Source organism: Perognathus longimembris, chromosome 17 (genome assembly GCF_023159225.1).
Source record: "Perognathus longimembris pacificus isolate PPM17 chromosome 17, ASM2315922v1, whole genome shotgun sequence".
Classification (NCBI taxonomy): domain Eukaryota; kingdom Metazoa; phylum Chordata; class Mammalia; order Rodentia; family Heteromyidae; genus Perognathus; species Perognathus longimembris.
Genome location: NC_063177.1, coordinates 37699237 through 37723141, shown reverse-complemented (window position 1 = coordinate 37723141; position 23905 = coordinate 37699237). Strand labels below are relative to the sequence as shown.

At 46.6% G+C, this 23905-nt stretch overlaps 1 protein-coding gene across 3 annotated transcripts; it reads right to left on the bottom strand.

The window, feature by feature from the left end:
- Window positions 1-7801: 7801 nt before the first annotated feature.
- Window positions 7802-23451, bottom strand: Cdc6 (cell division cycle 6). Of its 3 annotated transcripts, none has more exons than XM_048365519.1 (12): window positions 23042-23451; window positions 22026-22222; window positions 20911-21192; window positions 20584-20783; window positions 19884-20059; window positions 19484-19590; window positions 18099-18238; window positions 15627-15727; window positions 13974-14038; window positions 10749-10948; window positions 8889-9029; window positions 7802-8102 (listed from the first exon to the last, which is right to left on the bottom strand). In XM_048365519.1, exons 2-12 carry the CDS (start codon window positions 22207-22209, stop codon window positions 8013-8015), a joined length of 1686 nt encoding a protein of 561 aa, XP_048221476.1. In that variant the 5' UTR covers window positions 22210-22222; window positions 23042-23451; the 3' UTR covers window positions 7802-8012. The 3 variants fall into 3 exon arrangements, with proteins under 3 accessions (XP_048221476.1, XP_048221474.1, XP_048221475.1); XM_048365517.1 differs by lacking the exon at window positions 23042-23451 and adding an exon at window positions 22683-22816; XM_048365518.1 differs by lacking the exon at window positions 23042-23451 and adding an exon at window positions 22701-22816.
- Window positions 23452-23905: the final 454 nt, after the last annotated feature.

Here is a 23905-nt window from a genome sequence, read left to right as displayed (position 1 = left end):
CAGTTTACCACACTAGTAATGTGCTAACCACCCCCACCACATACCAACAGCCAGAGGAGGGTGTCTCTCCAAAAGTGACTGGTCTCTTCTATCACCCTTTCCCCCAGTCTGCCACCCCCCCTCCCCAAGAGGCAAGAGACACACATGGTGATTCAGACAATAACCACTCTTCTTATAAATGTACCAAACCAGAATGAGATGCCCCAGATCTTTAGAAAGCAGGGCTTGCCAGCCAGCCCACCATGGGGAGTGGTGGGGGGGGGCAGGGAGGGAAATAAGTCGCTGTAAACAGTAGGTGCACACATGCAAGCCCTCACCCAGAAAGTCTGCAGGAAGGCAGAAGCTTGGGGACCTCCCAGCTCTGGGGTAACACCAGGAGCCTGAGGCTCTGAAAGCCAAAGAACCCAGGGAGCTGGCATGGCTGGTAGACCTCCCCAATCTGATCCACACCCCCTTCCCCAGCCATCTGGACTGAGCCTGTTCTGGCCTGAGCTACAGGGATCCCTCGGATGCATGCAGAAACTCAGAGATCCCAAACTCATACGGATCTTCCAGCCACACGTCCGTGCATGCAGGCATATAGAGGGAGGGGGCTTATCCCATTCAGGATTGAGGTGTTAGGAGGGATTGGGGGAGGGGGGAGTGTTCAGTTGGAAGAACTTTCCCCAGAGGAAAAGGTCACCAAAACACTCCTAATGTCCCTTACCCTCAGGCAAAGCCCTCGCTGCCCCCCCCACCCCCACCCCGCGCCAGGGTGCAATGAACCCAGAAAGGGACATTAGCTCCCTACAAGGTGAGTGAGGGAGTAAGGTAGAGTCTGGGCTCTTTGAGCTTGGAAGCTGAGAGGAAGCCAGAGAGAAATCCCTGGGGAAGGCTCCGGTCCCCTCATGGGCTTCCCCCCGCCCCCCCTTGCTCTATCACTTGACAATTCTCTAGTCTAGGTGAGTGGGGGAAGGGGTACGAGGCAATACAGCAAAGGAGGGTACAAGGGCGCAGGGCCTGAGAAGACCTCTCCCCCACACTTTGCATTCTTAGCTAGAGAATGGAGATTGCCTGAAGGGAAATGCAGGAGGGGGTCCTGGAGGGCCCAGGGCTGGGCGCTTGCAGACACCCCACTGTTCTCAGGGTCCCACCTCCCCGGACTACAGTGAGCCATGGGGGAGGAGGGATGGGGAAAGCCTGAACTGAGGAAGAGGAAAAAAAAAAAACGGCAAGATCAGAAGCAGAGGGGCCAGGTAAAAGGCAGCCAAGGGGGAATTGGGAAAGGGGTGTGTGCGTGTCCTACCTGCTCAGGTGTGTGCTGGCAGGGGGGCGATGGGGTTCCCAGGAGAACCGGGGGAAGCCCTCTCAGCTCGATTCAGGATTCCCCCCAGCTTCTGGGTTAGGCTGCTGTAAGAAGCACAGGCTCCCGTTGGGTCCTAAAGCCCACTCTCAGGCTCTCCCTGCCTTCCACTGTCAGCCCTGGGCCAGTGGGTGCAGAGCTGATGGATGGGGAGAAATAATCCTCGGGAAGGGTAACAGGAGTCTGAGTCACAGGGTATGGGCAGGAACAGGACCTGGCCTTCAACACACAGCATGTTTACAGATGCCATGGGACAAGAAGAAAGAGATATTCCTTCCAGCCTGCCCTAAAACCAATGGATTGGGGCTGAGGTGCTGGAGATGGGGTTAAGCTTTCCCTAGCACTCCTGCTGAGCCGCTTAGCTATGAAGAATTTGGGAAAAGGAACATCACTTCCTTCTAAAGAGATCATCACCAGGAGAACCCCCGTCAGCTGGTAAAGAGTGCAGGGTGAGCCAGGTATGGGAGCTTATGCCTGTAATCCTAGCCAGCCCAGGCAGGAAAGTCTATGAGACTTTCATCTCCACTTAACCACCAGAAAACTAGAAGTAGAGCTGTGACACAAAGTGGTAGAGCACTAGCCTTGACCGAAAAGCTCTCGGAACAGCACCCAGGCCATGAGTTCAAGCCCCACTACCAACAACAACAAAAAGAGTAGGATGATTTAGAGGGTAATGTGGTAAATGAAGCCCCAAGTTCAATTCCTCAGTACTACACACACACACACACACACACACAGACAAAAGCCAGAAGTGGTAGTGTGGCTCAAGGGTAGAGCCTTGAGCAAAAGAAGCTCAGGGACAGTGCCCAGGCCCCAAGTTGAAGCCGCAGGACGGACAAAAAAAAAAAAAGAGGAACCCCACCTAGCCCTTTACAGGGTCCTGAATCCTTTTCTTTTTGTTAGTATTGGTACTTGAACTCACAACCTAGCCCTCTCACTTGGCAATTTTGCTCAAGGCTTGTGCTCTACTACTTGTGCCACATCCTGACTTCTTGCTTTGTTGTTTTTGTGTTGCTTTTTTTTTTTTTGCTGGCTAGCTGTAGATAAGAGTCTCTTGGGGGCTGGGGATATAGCCTAGTGGCAAGAATGCCTGCCTCGGATACACGAGGCCCTAGGTTCGATTCCCCAGCACCACATATACAGAAAACGGCCAGAAGCGGCGCTGTGGCTCAAGTGGCGGAGTGCTAGCCTTGAGCGGGAAGAAGCCAGGGACAGTGCTCAGGCCCTGAGTCCAAGGCCCAGGACTGGCCAAAAAAAAAAAAAAAAAAAAGATAAGAGTCTCTTGGATTTTTCTGCCTGGGCTGGCCTTGAACCAAGGTGCATCAGATCTCAGCTTTCTAAGCAGTTAGGATTATAGGCACGAGCCACCAACTTTTGGATGGAGGACCTGCTGAAGAGTTGCGCTTATCTCCAGCAGCAGAGAGGGAAAGTGTCATGGGGTGGAGGAGGGCCAGAAGTCCAGGACAAACTCCAGGGAAGGGAGACAGCATAACCTCTTCCTACAAGGGGAGAGGGCATTGGCGAGACGCCTCCACTCCTTTCCGTCTTGCAGGAACTGGGGAAAGGAGCTAGGTGGCAAGGGCGAAGATGCAGAGCCCTAGGGCGGAGTCCTCGGGGGGTGAGTTCAGGTCAAGCCTTTCGCCCTAATGTGCCTCAGTTCTCTCCCAGCTGTTAAACAGGGCTCTGGGTGCTTCCCAAGCAGCTAATGAGTGTTTACAAAAGGGCTTGGAGATCCTCAGATCTCAGCTGGGCCACCACTACAGTTATAAAGCTCACCAAGGGCCCAAGTGTTATTTGGAGAGGGGCAGAATGAGGGGAAGGGGGAGAGAAGAGCGCTCTCACTCTCTTACAAACGAAGGATGGCCCAGCTGCTACAGGATATCTTGTGCCCAGGATGGAGGTCACCCTCCTCCCCCACCTCTAACCACCACGAAAGGCTGGCTTCCAGCGAGCTTGTAGGCAGAACCCAGACAAGCAGCTGGTCTTCATTAACTGCAGCTTTTCACCCCCCACTGTGAACCCACAGCTTCTACAGGCCTAGGCTATAGGGGGCTGCCCTAGCCTGACCTTGCAGCTGACACTGGAGTGAGGGGTAGGGGTGGGGGTGGGGGGGGCGGCCACACCAAAGGCCAAGTTACCACCTGAAAAGTCAAGCAAGCTTCCTTTTCCCCATAGGGAACAAGGAGAGGGGAGAAAGGAGTGTGGGGGTGAGTGAGGGTGGAGGTGGGGAATTTAGGGCAAACAGCAGGCAGTGAAGTCAGCTGGATGGAGGCCCAGAAACCCCCACACCCTGGGGCCAAGTCTTACTCTAGCTTTGCTTTCAGCTAGAGTCTTGGCCAGGCCCCAAACTAGGGAAGGCCCTGGCTGCCCCCTTCCGCCTCCCTACCCCCACCCTTATTAAATACACATTTTATCTCTCAGCATCTTCATTATCTTAACTGAAGGAGACAAGCAGTGGATGGCGGCAGCAGAGAGCGTCAGGAGAGGGGGGGGCCGGTGTGGGGAGCTAGGCGCACCCTTGTTATAAAATGCTGATCTAGCTCTTCCAGGCAGTGTGGGAAACAGAGGAGGGATCAAAGTGAGTGAGGCTGATTCAGAACTCAATTAGAGCTTAAAAAAAAAAAACAAAAAACAACGGAGCGGCTCTCTCCTTTTGCCAGTCTTCAGTCTTTACCCAGGTCTCTTGCACCCAATTAGCTTCCACTGCTACTGCCTTGGGGCTGGCATCAAGGGGAGGCCAGAAGGCACACACCCCTTCCCCCGCCGCCGCCGCAGAAGGTGCTTCCTCTGCTGAAGTTGACAGCTTCGGAGACTGTCTGAGAGCACACTTCCTTCTCAGGAAGCACCAGAGACCACAACTTTCTCCAAGAGCTAAAAAGTGGAGACATCAAAGGTGAGCTGGGCTCCTTCCCGAATCCTTTGTCACTCATGGGCAGTTTCAGTTTCTGGCCAGTCTCTAGGGGACACTAGAGAACACCCAGACAGGCCTTCCCCCCCTTCCTAGCCCGCAGGTAAGTCTCACTCCCCAGCCAAAGCTTCCTCGAAGCCACATGGAGACTGCCTCAAGCAACATCTGACATCAGAGGGAGTGATCTCCACGCATCTGAGGCCAATAAATGCTTCCCAACGATGCCACCATGGTGAGGTGAAGCGCCCTCCTTTGCAGAAGCCTGCTCTACCTCAGTGCGAAAGTACTCGGGTTTACCTCCACCCTAGAGCAGTTCTCAAGATGGCACAAAGGCAGCAGCACCTTGCCTGGTTCATTTACCAGCTCACTGAATAGATACTGAATACTTAGGATACGAATGCAAATAGGGACTAGGGACATTGTTCAGTGGTGTTTCCTAACACACATGACACCCTGATTCAATGTCCAGCACCAGGGAAAAAAACCCTTAAATCAATGCTTTTTTTCTTCTCCCACAGTAGTCAGGATAATACCTTTCTGTCTCTCTATGTGCTTGGATGTAAGTATGTGCCAGTATTGGGGTTTGAACTCTGGGCCTTATGTTTTACCACTTAAGCAAGCCATACTTCTTCCAACTTCTTGCTGGTTAACTGGGAGATAAATCACTTGAGGCTGACTTGGAACCTCAATTCTCAGATCTCAGCCTCCTGAGTATCTGTAAGGTTGTAAGCATAAGCCACCAGTGTTCAGGTTCACTATCTATCCTCAAATCTCAGTTCTGAGTAGTTGGTACTGATATAACTCACAAATATTAATATATACCCCAAGGGCCACACTTGTAATCTAAGCAACTCAGAAGGTTGAGATCTGAGGATCAAAGCCAGTCAGGCAACCAAGTCCATGAGACTCTACTATTCTCCTAACTAGCCGTGAGCAAAAAAGCTCAGGGATAGCACACAGGCCGCGTGCAAGCCCTAGGACCCACAAAAATAAAACCTGAGTCATTAATCACATTACTTTTTTTTTTTTTTGCCAGTCCTAGGGCTTGAACTCAGAGCCCAAGCACTGTCCTTGAGCTTCTTTTGCTTAAGTCTAGCACTCTACAAGCTTGAGCCACAGTGCCACTTCCAGTTTTCTAGTGTTTATTGGAGATGTGTTATGGACTTTCTTGCCCAGGGTGGCTTTGAACCATGATCCTCAGATCTCAGCCTCCTGCGTAGCTAGGATGACAGGAGTGTGCCACCAATGCCCAGTCACATCTTGGCTCTTACTGTGCATCGTAAAAGAGAATTTATTTAAAGGCAAGCAGTTAATAGGGAAGAAAACAGGACTCTTAATTTTTCTGCTCTCTGGCTAGCCTGGACCGCACACACTCTTACAGTTAGCTAGCCACAGGCAAGTCTTCAAGCCAGAAATTTGTGTCAACCCACTCTGGGGTTGAAGCTCACACATTCTATTGGGTTTATGTTTTTTCCATGGCAATACCCAATATTTTACGTTCCCCCCCCTCTTTTTTAAAGATAAATCAGGACATAGACACACACACCCCACCACCTTCAAAAGGAAGAAATGTAGGTCAGCATCTCTGCCGCTGCTCTAAGTGAAGCAGCCTACGGTCCTGGCAAAAACTAGTAACCACAGGCCCATCCCATCCTACTAAAACTCCCACCAGCTTCCCATAGCTCTCAGCTCCGGTGCAGTAAAACCAGCCAGGAAAGGACTCTCTTCCTCCTTTCCTCTCCAGCTGTCTGAATTACACTGAAGACTTTACTGACAAACATATATCAGCTTTTGCTCCCACAAGGGCAGCGGAAGCCAGGCGGGGACTCTAAGTCTGCTTCACGCATCATTGACAGAACCAGCCCTGTTCCGATTGCTACAAGTCTTAAGAGCAGCAATGACCTAGAAATTGAGGGGGGTGTGTGTGTGGGGGGGGAAGAGAGCTGAAGGAAACAAACAAACCAGTACACAGAAAGCCCTATTTCCAAATACCAGGGGAAGGAGAGAGAAAGGAGGTAGAAGGGAAAGAAATTGGGCCCCTTTGAATCTGCCAATGTGATCTTGGCTGGAGGCCAGAGAGGATACACAGCAGCCCAGTGCGAGTCAAGCCATGTTACTGACTGAAGCCCTACAGTGAAGAGGAAGGCGCCAAGCCTCAAACACCGCGAGGTGGGGAGGCAGCTCCTTTCTGGGCAGGATCTTACTGTGGACACAGAACAGACAGCAGCTGCCCACAGTGTGGAAACAAACTGTAAAGCAGTCACGTCTCTTAAGGCTGCAGCATCCAATAAAATGTAATTTAAATCAAGCCTCGCATCTGTTCTCAATCCCATTCAGTCTCTGCTTTCTATCAGCCTTCGGACAATCTTTGCAATTACGCTGGTTAACCCTTCACAAGCCCCAGATTCTTTCCAACCTTCCTGGTGGAGGTCTTGTGTTCCCCACTTTTGCAAACTGCCCTCAGAGGGAAGCATAACAAAGGAGCTTCGGACCCTCCTCTACCACATACACAGGTTGGGAAGTGTTCATTTCACAAGGCTCTCCCTGTTTGCCCTTCTCCCATCCCACCCCACCTGCGGTAGCGCAGATCACTTTACAGGGAGACAGTGCACAGAATGAATGAAACTGGCCGACAGATCACTGGCACGCCTATCAAGTTCCCAAACTGCAGGTTGCACAGGAGAAAGGCTGGGAGGTAGCAGAAGCAGACTGCATCACTGGATCTCAGACCATGCACATTAACCCATGACTTGTAGCCGAAGCATTTGCCCAGTAAAAAATAACAGCCCTCTCCCAGAGTAATCAAACTTAAGTACCTTCCTGACCCTCCCCTCAAAATTACCACACCCCCAGCCCACACCTTCAAAGCAGCGTTATAATGGTGCCCTCTGCTGTTCCTGTCACATAACGCCACCTCACGTCACTGGAAAACCAAACCCAGGAGTCTTGAGCAGCCATATGGCTTAATTTATCTAGTAAGAGTGGAAAAATATGTGTTCGGATGCAAATCCAACCCTGAACCGAGGCATCTTGAAAGAACAGCTGCAGCTGAAGGCAGCTTAGACTCAGGGAGGGTGGGTTTGGGAAAGAATTTTCACACAGTCTTCCGAAAGCCTGATCTCTTAAAATATGATTGCTTTAAAGGAAAAAAAGACACCAAAGAACGTAACTTGAAAATAAATACATTCACAATCTGTAGAGTTACAGTCGCCTTATCACCTTCAATGTTTCAGGAAGTCCCAGGGAGGAAACTCAATGAGTCTTTCAAAGGTCATAGCACGAGGGCAAATGCAACACGAACCCAGTAAAACTCCAAAGTGAAATAAGTTCTTGGGCCAAAGTGTCCTTTGAATATCCTTGTGGCTAGTCTTGCTTATTTTTTTTCCAGAGCCTTCTTTTTCATTCTTCTTAACCTAACCTTAAAGTTCTCCACAAAACACTGTTTGAGAAAAATGTTGAGATAAATTATATACACATTCACAACATAAATCTATGTACTTGCAAACATGTTGTAATTGGCACACAAATAGGAATAATTTAAAAAATAACGGGTCATTTCTATAGATTAAAAAAATAATAAAACCCTAAGATATTATTCAGTATCATCTTCATGAGCTTATAGATTAAAATCCATTGGTTTCAAGTTTAAAATAAAGTTGTATGTCTTCAGGAGACTTGAACATATAAATGATACCGAAGATTCCACAGCTTACTAACTAAATGGCCACCTGAATGGTTTGAGGTGGGATGTAAAGAAAGAATTTAAGGCAATCCAGTAGCTAAAATATTTCCAATTAAAGTTTTGTCTTTCAGAGCATGCTCTATTTCATTTTCTTCAATCTTCAAAGACACCTGGAAAGAGAAAAGGATTTTTCATGGCACAGAACATACACTAAATATCTATCATATTAAGCTTTTCGCATGAAGAAGCGAGCAGATTAAACACTGCTTTTTTCAATGGCTGGCCTTAAAAAAAAAAATCTATTTATATCACGTGCCCAATCTCCCCACACCTTAAGTTGTACCTAACAGAAAAACTGTTTAGGGGGAAATTTTCATCTGTGTGTGTGTGTGTGTTGGCCCTAGGGTTTGAACTCTGTCCCTGAGCTTCCTTTAGCGCAAGGCTAGTTAGTGCTCTACCACTTGAGCCACAGCTCCACTTCAGGCTTCTTTTGTGATTAACTGGAGATAAGTGTCTTACGGACTTTCCTGGCTAAGCTGGCTTTGAACTGCAATCCCCAGATCTCAGCCTATGAGCTGGTAAAATTTTCATTTTTATCAAAAGACAAGCTCTCTAAAACAGGACAACTAAAGATAGGCATGTCACAAAGAAGCAGTTGATGTCAGACGCTGGTGGCTCACGCTTGTAATTCTAGCTACTCAGGAGGCTGAGATCTGAGGATCATGGTTTGAAGCCACCTTGAGGAAGGCAAGTCTGTGAGACTCTTATGAACCACCAAAAAGCAAGTGAAGCTGTGGGCTCTAGCTTGAAGTGAAAAAAGCTAAGGGACAGAGACCTGAGTTTGAGCCCTCATACTGGCATGTGTGCACAGGCGGGCACACTTGCGAATGAGCATGCACGCATGCACGCACGCACACACGCACACACACACACCACACGCACAGAAACAGTTGTACCTTTGTGAAGCGGATTTCCTTGTTTTTCTTTAATCCTAAAATGCCTCTGGACTCCAAGAGTCCTGAAAGTGACAAACATTCTGACTGGTCCACGGCTCCCAACTGCTGTTTCCGACAGACAGTACTGTAGGCTTCGTATAACTAGAAGGAAGAGAACAATTATTGCTTAAAAGTCAGAACATTCAGCTGAACCATACTTGTAATATTAGCTACTCCGGAGGCTTAGATTGGAAGGATTGTGGTTAGAGGCCACACGAGTCAGAAAAGGTTACAAAAAGTAAAACTAGAAGCCTGATTCAACTAGAGTGCCAGTCCAATAAGAGATTTGAGTTCAAATACCAGAAACACACACACACACACACACACGTTATTCTTTCAAACCTCAATCTTAAAAACAGGAGTCATGCCAGGAGCTCATACCTATAATCCTAGTTACTCTGGAGGCTGAGATCTAGATTATGATTCAAAGCCAGTCTAAGCAGAAAAGTCTCTAAGACTCCAGCTCCAAAATAACCAGCATAAAGCCAGGATGGAGACTTGGCTCAAGTGGCAGAGTACCAGCTGAGCAAGCAAGTTGAGCAATCATAAAGCTCAGAGTTCAAACCCAGTATTGGCCAAATAAAAAAATGTGTCATTTTGGGCTGGGGATATGGCCTAGTGGCAAGAGTGCTTGCCTCGTATACATGAGGCCCTGGGTTCAATTCCCCAGCACCACATATACAGAAAACGGCCAGAAGTGGCGCTGTGGCTCAAGTGGCAGAGTGCTAGCCTTGAGCAAAAAAGAAGCCAGGGACAGTGCTCAGGCCCTGAGTCCAAGCCCCAGGACTGGCCAAAAATAGAAAAAGTGTCATTCATTTTTATGGCATTCTGTACATGAGCACGCTACCACTTTAGCCACGTCTTCAGCCCTTTTTTACTATAGGAATTTTTCAGTCCTTTTTTGTTCATGACAGCCTAGACTACAATTCTATTTATATCTCCCAGATAGTTGAGATAAAAGGCACATACCACTATGCCTGGCTGTTTTGTTGGGATGAAGGGCTCACCAATGTTTGCCTGAACTAGCTTCAAACCCTAATCCCAAGTAGGTCAGGGGCTATAGGGGTAAGCCACTGCACCCAGACAATGTTAGTCTTAATTCGGAGAAAGGGGGAGGGAAGTTATCCACACATCCGATCTCCTCCTTCAATAAAATCCTTAAGCAGAAATTCCAAATATTCCCCAAACTTACAATGTAATGCAAGAAAGCTAAGATGAGTGGATCACAGGACTTGGACACTATCCCTGAGCTTCTTCACTCAAGACTAGTGCTCTCCAGGTGCTGGTGGCTCACACTTACAATCCTAGCTACTCAAGAGGCTGAGATCTGAGGATCATGGTTGGAAGCCAGCCCACGCAGGAAAGTCCGTGAAACTCTTATCTACAATTAGCCACACAAAAATGGAAGTGGCTCAAAGTGAGAGTGCTAACCTTGAGCAAAAGAGCTCAGGGACAGCTCAAGCCCCATTACTGACAAAACAAAACAAAAGAAAACTAGTGCTCAACCACTTATATCACTCCACTGCTGGCTTTTTTGCTGGTTACCTGGAGACAAGTCTCACGGACTTTCCTGCTGGCTTTAAACTGTGATCCTTAGATCTCAACCTCCTGAGTAGCTAGGATTATAAGCATGAGCCACTAGAGCCTGGTAAAATCTATTTTTATAGAGTGCCTGCCTAGCAAGCATGAGGCCTCAGTACAACCCCTCCCCCCACAGAAAATCCATTTTTAATTTCTATCAGCCAGACCATGATAGTTGTTTCAAAAACATATCTGCATTCCAAGCAGATTCTCATCTCTACTTCAGCTCCATCTGCTTACCTTCCCCAAAGTGACCTCTTTGATTTTCAGCTGCCTGGTCAAGAGCAGCAAAGAGCACACCAAGATCTTCTGCTGAAGAGGCAGGGACTCTTGCGCTCCTGCGCTCAAAGTCATCCTGTTTCCATCCACTTCAGAAATGACTTGGGCTATGTGAGCAAGTCCAACACGCTTAGGGACCAGAGACTCGGAGGGTGTTTTACCTATAAGGCAAACATGAAACATATCATTGCATTTAAACAATATTGCTCAGAAGTAGGCTAGATAGATGACACGAAATTGTAGCTAAAAGCAATTTAAATGCAGTTACTTGATGGCAAAGTAGAGATTCCAATCCTAACTACCAGTCAAAAGATGAGACAATGCTATCTTCAGGAAGATGCCAAAAGAATGGAGACTCAGCTACTGTAGGAAGTGTAAATAGGAAGATCACAGTACACACTGGCCCAGGAAAAAGTGGGATCACAGCTCAAAAATAATCAGAATAGAAAAGGCTGGAACTGGGAATGTGGCTTAGCGGTAGAGTGCTTGCCTAGCAGGCATGAAACCCTGGGTTTGATTCCTCAGTACCACATAAACAGAAAAAGCCAGAAGTGGCACTGTGGCTCAAGAGATAGAGTGCTAGCCTTGAGCAAAAAGAAGCCCAGGGGCAGTGCCCAGGAGCTGAGTTCAAGCCCCAGGACTGGCAAAAAAAAAAAAAAAAAAAAAGTCTTTTAAAACTAGTAACTAAGAAAGGGAACAGGGGCAGAGAAAGTGAGGTACTAGTGGCACATGCCCCTGATCCAAGCTTGGGAGACAACTGAGGCGCTCAATGTACATGACCGGCCTAGGCACAAAAGTTCCCCTTCTCAACCAAGAGTGTCTATCACCCAAAGTACAGCAGGAAGCCCAAGATAGGTGGATCACTGTGCAGGCACATGACTGGATAGGAAGTGTGAGCCCCCATCTCAAAAGGAAAACTTAAGCATCCAAAAAGGGATGGAAGCGTGATGTAGTGGTAGAGTTTCTGCCTGGGAAGCGTAAGACCCTGAGTTCAAACTCTACTACCTCTACTCCCTCAAAAAGGGAAAGAACAGCTAGGAAAATAACCTAGTATTCTAAGTCAAAGGAGGGGATAAATGCACCCAGTCAGGTTAGTCCCACAACAGCCCTCCAGATGGCCTCCCCAAATGACCTTTCAGGTTTGGTTTACTTGCCCAGGCTGATCTGCAGGAGAGCAACACTTGAGAAAATGTCACTGGATATCCTAGCAGATAGCATCCTCTCAAAGGCGGGAGCTTGGGAAGCTGCCAAAGAGCTACAGAGACTATGGCCTTATTGTCTGCAGAAGCATGACTGGACAGACAGAGGAGGGCCCGCTCTGTAACAACCTTTGCCTGAAGTTACTTCCTGAGACCATCTGCAGTTGCCCCACAACAATTTGCTTCTATTTTGTTACCACTAAAGGGAAGCTGCAGAGGACTAATGGAGATACCAGAGCTTACAGATCAAGTACCGGAATCTTCACGTGGAAGGGCCTATTCGTTCTCTACCCAAATGCCAAGTCCTGAACCCCCAACCGGTGCTCGTTTGCTGAGCCTTTCTTTGCATATCTTCAATGCTGGGGAATCTACTACATGTTTTAAATGACCTCAGTTATTTCTAGGTACTAGACAGTTCCCTCATATTTAGCTGAAGTGTCCCCATAGTTTTATAGAGCCATTAAAAGACAATCCTACCAGGTGCTGGTGCACACACCTGTAATCCTAGCTATTCAGGAGGCTGAGATCTGAGGATAGCGGTTCAAAGCCAGCCCAGGCAGAAAAGTCCGTGACTTTTATCTCCAATGAACCATCAGAAAACTAGAAGTGACTCAAAGTGGTAAAGCACTAGCCTTAAGCAAATGAGCTCGGGGACAGTGCCCAGGCCCTGAGTTCAAGCACCCACCCCCCCACCCCCCACCCCCGGAAATCCTGCCGGGTGCTGGTGGCTCACACCTGTAATCCTAGCTACTTAAGAGTCTGAGATCTGAGGATCCCAGTCCAGGCAAGAAAGTCTGTGACACTTTTATCTTAAAAACAACAACAACAACAACAACAACAACAACAAAAAACTACTCAGGGCTGGGAATATGGCCTAGTGGCAAGAGTGTTTGACTCATATACATGAAGCCCTGGGTTCGATTCCTCAGTACCACATATATAGAAAACTGCCAGAAGTGGCGCTGTGGCTCAAGTGGTAGAGTACTAGCCTTAAGCAAAAAGAAGCTAGGGACAGTGCTCAGGCCCTGAGTCCAAGGCCCAGGACTGGGGAAAAAAAAAAAAAAACTACTCAGAAAAAGCCAGAAGTGGTGCTGTGGCTCAAGTAGCAGAGTGAAAAACAAACAAACAAACAAAACAAAACTCAGGGACAGGGCTGGGAATATGGCCTAGTGGCAAGAACGCTTGCCTCGCATACATGAAGCCCTGGGTTCGATTCCCCAGCACCACATATAGAGAAAACGGCCAGAAGTGACGCTGTGGCTCAAGTGGCAGAGTGCTAGCCTTGAGCAAAAGGAAGCCAGGGACAGTGCTCAGGCCCTGAGATCAAGGCCCAGGACTGGCCACAAAAAAAAAAAAAAAAAAAAAAAAAAAAACTCAGGGACAGCACCCAGGCCCTGTGTTCAAGGCCCAGGACTGGCCAAAAAAAAAAAAAAATAATAAAAAAAAAATAAAAATAAATAAATAAAAATAAAAAATAAGCTGCCAAAAAAGAAAAAGCACTTCAAGCAGAACTGCAAATCTAGAATCAAGTCAGACCATCCTGTTTCCAAAGATAAACACTGCATATTAAACACAAACAAAATATGTAGTTCATGGCTATTTTACACGTGTCACAGCTGTAAGAACAAGGCCGAGGGAAAAGAAAAACAAAATCTATCACTTGTGATAGATAACCTTTGGTTTGCTGTAGCAATCTGATCTCTGTACCTCCAACTTTCCTAAACTTGTTTAAAGGCCTGAGATATTCCAAGATAAAGTCACAATTCTTTCAATGAACTCTCCCCTTACTTATCCTAGCCATTTACGTAGCACCTGGGAGAAGTCATTTCCAGTAGTAAGTGGACTATGGTAGAGGCAGGTTGGGATAAAAGTGACTAAACACACACACACAAATTTGATTATATTAATTTCACCTTTCTCTTTCTTTGGAAAAGCTGAACTTCTGATTATAAATAAAGGAAGACAGGAAGGAGATAAAACTACTTACATTCAGACAGTGGTTTGAGGATAGTCTGGCTTCTGACATCCGACTCTACAATTTCAATAGCTCTCCTAGTTAAAAAAAAAAAAAATCTAAAATTAATTTGGTCTGAGCCAAACCAAATACCACATGTAGCCACCAAACTCAAAGTTAGGCCTACTAGCTAAAAACATGTTTTGTTTTGTTGTTTTTTAATGTTAAAATCCCTAAACAAACTAGATTACGTCTCAGTCTAGGGAGACATAATTGCCTTCAGATAATTTATGGACTAGGAATCTGAGAAACTTTAACACCACATGGTTTCTTCTCATAGATACCAAGTAGACCGTCATCCATGGAGTCAACTAACATTCTGGATGAGAAGAATATTATGGCTAGAAGAATAGGAAGTGTGAGTAAGGAGAATGAACACATCACACACAGCAGACCAACAAAGGCCTGAGGGACATATAGACGTTTAATCACGACAGCCTGTGCATGGCTACAGCCTTTCTGTTTTGTTTTGTTTCTGTTGGTCATAGAGCCTGGAGCCATAGCTCCCACTGCTGGTTTTCTGGTGGTTAATTGGAGACAAAGAGTCTCAGAGAGGAGTGCCAGTGGCTCATGCCTGTAATCTTAGCTACACACGAGGCTGAGATCTGAGGACTGCAATTCAAAGGCAGCCCAGGCAGGAAAGTCCATGAGACTTATCTCCAATTAACCACCAGAAAACCAGAAGTGGCACTGGAGCACTAGCCTTGTGCTGAAGAGCTCAGGGGGCCATGTCCAAGGCCAGAGTTCAAGCCCCATGACCAACCAAAAAAAAAAAAAGGCTCAGGACTTATCTGCCTCAGCTGGCTTTGAACCGTGATCCTTAGATCTCAGACTCCTGAGTAGCTAGGATTAGAGGGTGTGAGCCATCAGCACCTGACTACGGCTAGAGTCTTTCTTTACTCATGGAGTTTGCATACTAAAAAAAAATTTTGAAATTGAGGACCATGCAAACTAGCACTAGGAAGAACTTATTCTCCCACTGCTCTCTCCAAAGTGCTTTGCCCACAGGAAGCCAACAGCCAGACCTGGATCTTCTGCCTGGCAAGAGGGGGAGGTTGGACCAGCAAGCCAACACAGCAAGTATCATTTTAATGGACCCAGCGTCCCTACTGGGAGAGAAGAAATTTCATCAGTTAGCACAGAGGCTTTCCCCAGCAGGAGGGGCTGAGGGATGGAAAGGAGAAAGAGGTCTAGAGTAAGACTTGGGGGACCACCAACTGGAAGCAAGAAGGGGTGCCCACAAAAGGAAAGGAAAGAGAAAAAACAGTCTAAAGGAAGAGATGGTTCAGGTCCATAAATAAACCTGCTTGAGATCAGCTAATGGAAAAGTAAACTGGAGTCTTTTTTAATACAAATGTAATTAACCAATCTATAATCACCACAGGGAGTGCCAGCAACATCTCATTTGTTTCTCCCTCCGTAGGTAATGGACTGATAATGTTTCAGACATTAACACGGTGGAAATCCACAGCTCCCCACTGAGACACAAGTCCTCCTTTCTCAGTGTAAAAAGTAACAGAATGGAGCCTCTTAACTCACATTCACTTGAGTTACATGAGACAATTAAGAGCATTATTATTATTATTGTTTTTAAACATCTAAGCAGTCATCAGTGCTATAACTCACCTGCAAACATCCAGCGCTTTGCGAACATCTCCAGAAACAGCAGAGACTTTGCGAGCACAGAACTGGATTGCAGCATTGTCCAGAACCTGGTCTCTAGACACCTTCAGATAAGACACAGAAGACACGTTCAGTACCAGGACTCAAACTCAGGCGCTGGTCATTATCCCTCAAGCCTTTTTTGCTAAAGGCTAGTGTTCTACCATTTGTGCCACAGCTTTACTTCTGACATTTTGGTTGTTAGAGATAAGAGTCCTATGGACTTTCCTACCTGGGCTGGCTTCGAACCATGACCCTCAGATCTCAGCCTCTTGAGTAGCTAAGATGATAGGCATGAGCTACGAGGTGTGAGCAGAAGACAATTTTAATTATAAGATTCTCTTTTATGATTTGGGTTCTAGAAATAAATATTTTCACAAACAAGTCAAAACCTGATTGGCCTTTTAGGGTCTAAGAGGTGGCTTTACTGCTTATAAATAAAGATCTTTGAGTTTTCACACATTAAAATATTTTGTAGAGCTGGTGGCTCACGCCTATAATCCTAGCTACTCAGGAGGCTAAGATCTAAGGATCATAGTTTGAAGTTAGCCCAGGCAGGAAAGTCCATGAAACTCTTATCTCCAACTAACCACCAGAAAACCAGAAATGGAGCTGTGGCTCAAAGTGGTAGAACACTATCCATGAGCAGGAAAGCCAGGGACAGGCCCTGGGTTCAAGCCCAACAACCAACCAACCAAAAATAAATAAACACACACACAGACAGACACACACTGAGGAATATGGTAATAGTTCATGAACGAAGTAATTGGAAGCCAGGCACTGGTGGCTCACACCTATAATCTTAGCTACACAGAAGGCTGACATCTGGAGGATGACAGTTCAAGTCTGGCCAGAAAAGACCATGAGGCTCTATCTCCAAAATAACCAGTAAAAAGCAGGGCTGGAGGGGCTGGGGATATAGCCTAGTGGCAAGAGTGCCTGCCTCGGATACACGAGGCCCTAGGTTCGATTCCCCAGCACCACATATACAGAAAACGGCCAGAAGCGGCGCTGTGGCTCAAGTGGCAGAGTGCTAGCCTTGAGCGGGAAGAGGCCAGGGACAGTGCTCAGGCCCTGAGTCCAAGGCCCAGGACTGGCCAAAAAAAAAAAAAAAGCAGGGCTGGAGGCATGGCTCAAGCAATAGAATAAATACCACCTGAGCAAGCACAAAGCCCCAAGCTCAAACCCTAATACTACCAGTATCACACACATAAAAAGAAGCAATAAGAAATTAAGTTAGAAAAGAAAAAGACCCAGTCATTTTTCAAAAGAGAAACTTCCTTTCTTCTTTTATTTTTGGCCAGGCCTGGGGCTTGAGCTCAGGGCCCGAGCACTGTCCCTGGCTTCTTTTTGCTCAAGGCAAGCACTCTGAGCCACAGCGCCACTTCTGGCTTTTTCTATATATGTGGTGCTGGGGAATCGAACCCAGGGCTTCATGTATGTGAGGCAAGCACTATACCACTAGGCCATATTCCCAGCCCAAACTTCCATTCTTCACAGGCCTTATTATTAGTAAGGAAGCATTTGAGTGATTCCTCTTATTCTTTGATTTCAATACTGAGGGATTAAGTGGAACCAGGTATGGAAATTCAAGTAATAATGTTCCCCCTCACTATGGTACCCTATACCATTAAGAAAAACAATCAAGCCAGGTGCTGGTGGCTCATGTTTGTAATCCTAGCTACTTAGGAAGCTGAGATCTGATGACTGCAGTCTGTAGAGAACCTGAGCAGGAAAGTTCTTGTGACTTCTTTTTGTCAGTTATGGGGATTGAATTTAGGGCCGCACGAGCGTTGTTCCTGAGCTTCTTTGCTCTACCACTTTGAACCATTGCACCATTTCTAGTTTACTGGTGGTTCATTGGAGATAAAGAGTCTCACAGACTTTATTGCCTGGGCTGGCTTTAAACCCCGATCCTCAGATTTCAGCCTCCTGAGTAGCTAGGATTACAGGTGTGAGCCACCAGTGCCTGGCTTCTTGAGACTCACCTCCAACTTACCACCAAAAAAACCCCCAGAAGTGGAGCTGTGGCCGAAATGGTAGAGAGCCAGACTTGAACACAAAAGCTCAGGGACAGCACTCAGGTCTGAGTTCAAGCCCCTGACTGGCATCAAAAAAAGAAAAAAAAAAAAGAGAAAGAAAGAAGAGATCAAAATAAGATATTTTAGAACAGGGCTGGGAATATGACCTAGTGGCAAGAGTGCTTGCCTTGTATACATGAAGTCCTAGGTTCAATTCCTCAGTACCACATATATAGAAAAAGGCCAGAAGTAGTTCTATGGCTCAAGTGGTAGAGTGCTAGCCTTGAGCAAAAAGAAGCCAGGGACAGTGCTCAGGCCCTGAGCTCAAGCCCAGGGCTGGCAAAAAAAAAAAAGATATTTTAGAACTAATACTTGTTTTAAAGGAATAGAATTTGGTATAATAGTTGGCACTCACCTGATTAAGCCGTTCTTGCAAGATAGTGACTATCTGATTCCTGGTATAAGGTGGGAAGTTCAATAACTGTGGCTTATATTTCTCTCTAGCTTCAAGCCTTGGCAGAATTCTGTCAGTGAGATCCAGAGTATTAGCAATACCTGAGAAGACACATAATACTAATCAGTCAAATCATCCTGCCAGGAAAACTAAACACTCTGAAAGGTAAAAAATAGTATTTCCAGGCTGGGGATATAGCCTAGTGGCAAGAGTGCCTGCCTCGGATACACGAGGCCCTAGGTTCGATTCCCCAGTACCACATATACAGAAAACAGCCAGAAGCGGCGCTGTGGCTCAAGTGGCAGAGTGCTAGCCTTGAGCGGGAAGAAGCCAGGGACAGTGCTCAGGCCCTGAGTCCAAGGCCCAGGACTGGCCAAAAAAAAAAAAAAAAAATAGTATTTCCAGTTATAATCTAGCTTTCCAAATTTTTACTTCTGGGCTGGGAATATGGCCTAGTGGTAGAGTGCTTGCCTCGTATACATGAAGCCCTGGGTTCGACTCCCCAGCACCACATATATAGAAAACTGCCAGAAGTGGCACTTTGGCTCAAGTGGCAGTGTGTTAGCCTTGAGCAAAAAAAGAAGCCAAGGACAGTGCTCAGGCCCTGAGTCCAAGGCCCAGGACTGGCCAAAAAAAAAAAAACAACAAACCACAAAACAAAAACCCACAAATTGTTACTTCCCACTTATCTTCCACTCTAAACTGATAAGATGTGTCTAGCCATTAGGCCAAGCATGGTAGTACACACCAATAGTAAGAACACTTGGGAAGCGGAGGCAGGATTGTAAATTCAAGGCCAGCCTTAGTTGCATATAAGAGACTTTGCATAAAAAGACTAAATAAGATATACATATATACATACATAGAAGCCTTGAGCAAAAAGAAGCCAGAGATAGTGCTCAGGCCCTGAGTTCAAGCCCCAGGGCTGGCAAAACAAACACACAGAAGATATATATGTGTATACATACCTATACATATTATATATATGTACATAGACCTCCATATACGTATATGTACATCCATCTACACACACACACACACACACACTCTCTCTCTCTCTCAGGCTGGGTGCTCATGCCAAGCTACTCCGAAGGTTGGGATCTGAGGACTGAGGTTGAAAACAGCCTGGGAAGGAAAGTCCACAAGATCCTTATCTTTAATCACCAAAAAGCCATAAGTGGAGCTGTGGCTCAAGTGTAGGGATAGAGCCCCAGGCCCTGAGTTTAATTAAGCCACAGCACTAGCAAGCACGCAGATGCGGGCACACACCACATGTGCACGCACACACACAGGGGTGGGGGGCACCACTACAGAACCACATGTGATATTTACAAGTGAGCACTAACCAATTAGCACCAATCGAGAATTGCTTAGCCAGGGCCATTCAAACAGCGTGTATAAAACATCCTGCCCTTTGCTGTCCAGCTGATCCATCTCATCCAACACCAACACACTACAAGTGAAAAAAAGAAGCGGTTAGCACCCATGGGCACCTTCCTAACCTTTCAGTGTTTGATCTGGGCCAACTTCAGGTCATATTCCTAAAGCCCTGTTTCTAGTCACTGTTAGAATGACACTCGCTTCCCCTCCCCCATCATAAGCAAGGACGTTTTCAAGCTGTTGTTTTCAAAACCACTTAAAATTTAAAACATTTAACTTTCTCTCATAGAGAAACTGAGTGTTCTTTTTGTGAGCAACAGACCTTGCGGATTTTTGCCAAGCAACATGAAGCAGAGAAATACTTACATCATAGGGCCTTTCTCCGAAGTCATATGTTTTTCCAATTTCCTCACCATGTCCTTCCCAGCTGGCCTGGACACTTCTTCCTGACAAATCTCCTGAGCAATAGCTGGGAAGACAGCTTGGGCATTCCTCAAGGACATGCAATTCAGCATGATCGTTTTAAAGCCTTTCTCTTCCTTCTAGAAAAAAAAAAAAGTTTTAATGTAAACATGGGAGTTATTGTGGCTTCGGAAGATCTGATGAGACTTGAAATGCTTTTGAGACCTAACAGCATATAAGAGGAAGCTCTATGTTCATTTGAAAAGATTTAGACCACGTAATATCGACAAAATATTGACAAAAACCTGAATCTCCTAAACATCTATTCATTCTGTCCTTAATAACCAAGTGTTACTGGGCACTGGTGGCTCACACCTGTAATCCTAGTTGCTCAGGAGGCTGAGATCTGAGGATCACCATTCAAAGCCAGCTAGGAAGGAAGGTCTGTGTAACTCTTATCTCCAAGTAACTAAAGAGCAGGAAGTAGGGCTGCGGCTCAAATGGTAATAGTGCTAGCCTTGAGCAATATTTAAGGGACAATGCCCAGATCCTGAGTTCAAGTTTCAGTATCTGCCCCCCCCCCCAAAAAAACATACCACCACCACTACCAACAACAAAAAGTATACTTCTAGAAAAAGCATTGTCATTCAGATTCTCAATGCACCTCGAGGTCTTGCAGAATTCGGCTTAAGCAGGCAGTTTTTCCAGTTCCAGGAGCACCAGAAAGGTAAAGACTTCCAGCTTTTTTCCCACAGATGTGTTCCCTCAGGAAATGCCTGATGACATCCATCTCCTTCTCTCTGGCAGGCAGCCGATCTGGGACAGCTGTATTTAGGACAAGCTTTGCTTGCTGATAGCAAGTGCCTGTGCCAGACATAAAAGGACAATTAGGCACAACAGAAGGTGACTGGAAAAACCCAGTGGGCTTCATTCAGAGTCATCAGCTTTGCATCACGATGGCTGAGCCCACAGCTGCCAAGTGAGAACGTACCTTCTTGCCTAAACAGTCTCACACATGCAGATTCTTTCTCGGGTGGATATTTCTGTTCAGAATTTGTTGCAATTGCTTGATCTTTTTGAGCGGAGGAAAGTGTCCTGTTTTGGGGAACTTTGGCTTTTTCTGTTTTGCCAGGAGACTTAACTGGCAGCTGATCGTCAAACACCAATCTGCGTCCCTTGGGGTTAAGCGAGCGAGGAGGACCATTCTCTTTCTTGCCTTGCTTTGGTGGAGAACAGGAAGGTAGATGGGGAGTGTTGCATAGATTGTCATCACCTGAAACATAAAATCACAATAAAAGGACATGCAGAGATCTCTGCCTTATTAAGAGGCCAATTTCTTTCTCTCTCTCTCTTGTTTTTTTGGCCAGTCCTGGGCTTTGAACTCAGGGCCTGGGTGCTATCCCTTAGCTTTTTTGCTCAAGGGTAATGCATTACCACTTGAGCCACAGCTCCACTTCCTTTTTTGTTGGTTAGCTAGAGATAATAATCTCAGACTTTTCTCTCTGGGCTGTCTTTGAACTGCAATGCTCAAATCTCAGCTTTCTAAACAGCTAGGATTATAGGCCTAAGCCACAGCAGCCCACCAAGTCCATTTCTACATCAGAACCCCAGAGAAAGGCCTTGTCACCTAGAAGTCGTAAGGCCACCAGATGGCACCACTGAATCTTATTTGGTAGAAATCTAATGGGGTGTAGTGGGATAAAATTAAGAGTGCTCTAAAATAGGATTTCTCAGCCATGACACCACTGGCTAAAGAAGTAATTTCTGAACAGTGTAGGATGTTTAGCAGCATCATGGCTTTCACACATTATGTCAGTAACACCCCATGGCTGTAATATGGCCTCACTGGTAGAGGACCTGTCTAGCAAGCATGAGACCCTGAATTCAAGCTTAGTACTATACCTCATAAAAGAATTGAAAACATATTCTCTTAATTTCATGGCCATGGTAGCAAATTTGAAAAGACTGCATAATTGCAAAGTAATTTTTAAATGACAGAACTGACTGAATTATGCACTTTTAACTTCAAAAGCATCGTATCATTAAGAAAAGATAGGTCCAGAACTACTAGTCAAAAAAGTTGTATTTATATAATGTAATGCTTACCCAGACGTTTTCTGGGGCTAAGAGGCAGAGTTTTTGTGTTTATACAAGGAGAACAGGGAATAGCCCGGCCACTTGTCGGTTCTAGTTTCGTATTGCATGAGTTTTTCGTTTTGTTCAATGTCTGAGATAGCTTTTTTTTGGGAAAACTGATTGTAGCTTGTGCCTGGGATCGGGTTTGAGGCATGATGTCAACACAGCTAGATACAAAAAAAAAGAACAATGAAAACTGATAGGTAAAGGCCAAGTGAAGATACCATGAAGTTATACCTAAGTTGTTCTTAACCACTAGAGCGATGCAACAACTGATTTCTGTAGTACATCGATTACTCGGGACCCCTTTATCACCAGCCTAGCCCACGACCGCCACGCCGATCAGTCTCCCAATCCCTGACCCCCGCAGCTCGGCCTTCCCTCCTCCCCAGCACCCGAGTCCCCGCTGCACACAGCTCTCCACCCTGGAACACCTCCTTCCCCCAGCTTCCAGTTCCTCCTCACCAATACCAGACTCCTTTCCAGGGCGCATGACCTTCGTCCCCAACCTCGGCCCTCCGACTACCTCGGCTCCCTCCCCCCACGCCTTTCGCCTCCGGCCTCGACTCTTCCTAACCCGCTGGCTCCCAGGCTCCAGACCTCCCCAAGCAATCCCCAGGTTTTTACCCTTCAGAGCTGTGTCACCTCAATGCAGGTTCCTTCTCGTGTCAGGCACGGCCTCTGGGACCCCCAGCCACAAGCTGCGCAAGAACTATTGCAAACCAGCAGCAGGAAAACCCACTCGCGCCAAATCTGCTCCGCCCCGGCGTTCCCGTCTCGCGCCAAAGCCAAGCCGCGTTTCTGATTGGCTGTCGCAACAGCGCCGCGAGCCTTAGCCACCTCCCTTTCCCCCGCCCCCGCCCCCGCCCCCGCCCCCCGTCATTGCAGCGCGAAGGTCCACAGCCAATAAGACAGCCCTCAAGTCTCAGAGCCAACGTGAGGCCACGCCCTCTAGCCGGGTATGGTGGGGAAAATGAGCTACCTACATCCGGGGCCTCCATGGAGAGGCGCGCGGTTACATCAGAGGCGACTCGAGTTAAAAGAGACCTTGCCATACCGCAATGCCTGGTGGGAGACGTAGTTTTCCTCCACTCCACGCAACTTCCGCGTTCTTCCACCTCGGAGACCTGGAGGTCAAGATATCGTCTCTTCTTACTGCCATGCGTTACTCATTTTCATTGTCCTGATGGATAGAGTTACTACTTTAGGTGAGGTTCTATATGCCAGGCACGATGCTAGGCACCCTTTTCTCTTCTCAAATGCTCACGAAGCAAATGAATGCGCAGGTCTAGAGGTCGCAGGGTCTTGGACCCCCATCTCCTGACCCTGAACCACTGTTTGGTAAAGTTAGATGCATAACAGATTCTACCTCATGTGCAAAAACAATGTCATCCCTTTACTTTTACTTTGTTTGAGGTCAAAAATATGTTTATGCACCTTGCCATTAATCCACACGTTGTAGGGAGTGAATTATGACCCTTTAACTAAAAAAAAAAAACAAAAACAAAAACAAATACCAGGGTTTCAGAGGCAAGGAAGATAGTTATAGGAGAGGCAAGCTGAGCATTTAATGAAAAATATAATTTGGACTGGGAATATGGCCTAGTGGCAAGAGTGCTTGCCTCCTACACATGAAGCTTTCCGTTCGATTCCCCAGCACCACATATACAGAAAACGGCCAGAAGTGGCGCTGTGGCTCAGGTGGCAGAGTGCTAGCTTTGAGCAGGAAGCAGCCAGGGGATGGTGCTCAGGCCCTGAGTCCAAGGACCAGGACTGGCCAAAAAAAAGAAAAATATAATTTGTAGTAATTTGTAGGCTAGCTTCCAAGGCTAATAATCCTAAGTTTCAGG

Coding starts and splice junctions, on each gene's coding strand:
- Cdc6 (XM_048365519.1), bottom strand. CDS start 22,209: ATGCCTCAAACCCGATCCCAGGCACAAGCTACAATCAGTTTTCCCAAA. Junction 19,591..19,883: donor TCGGAGAAAGGCCCTATGAT/GTAAGTATTTCT, acceptor TTTCACTTGTAG/TGTGTTGGTGTTGGATGAGA. Junction 14,039..15,626: donor AAAGCGCTGGATGTTTGCAG/GTGAGTTATAGC, acceptor TTTTTTAACTAG/GAGAGCTATTGAAATTGTAG.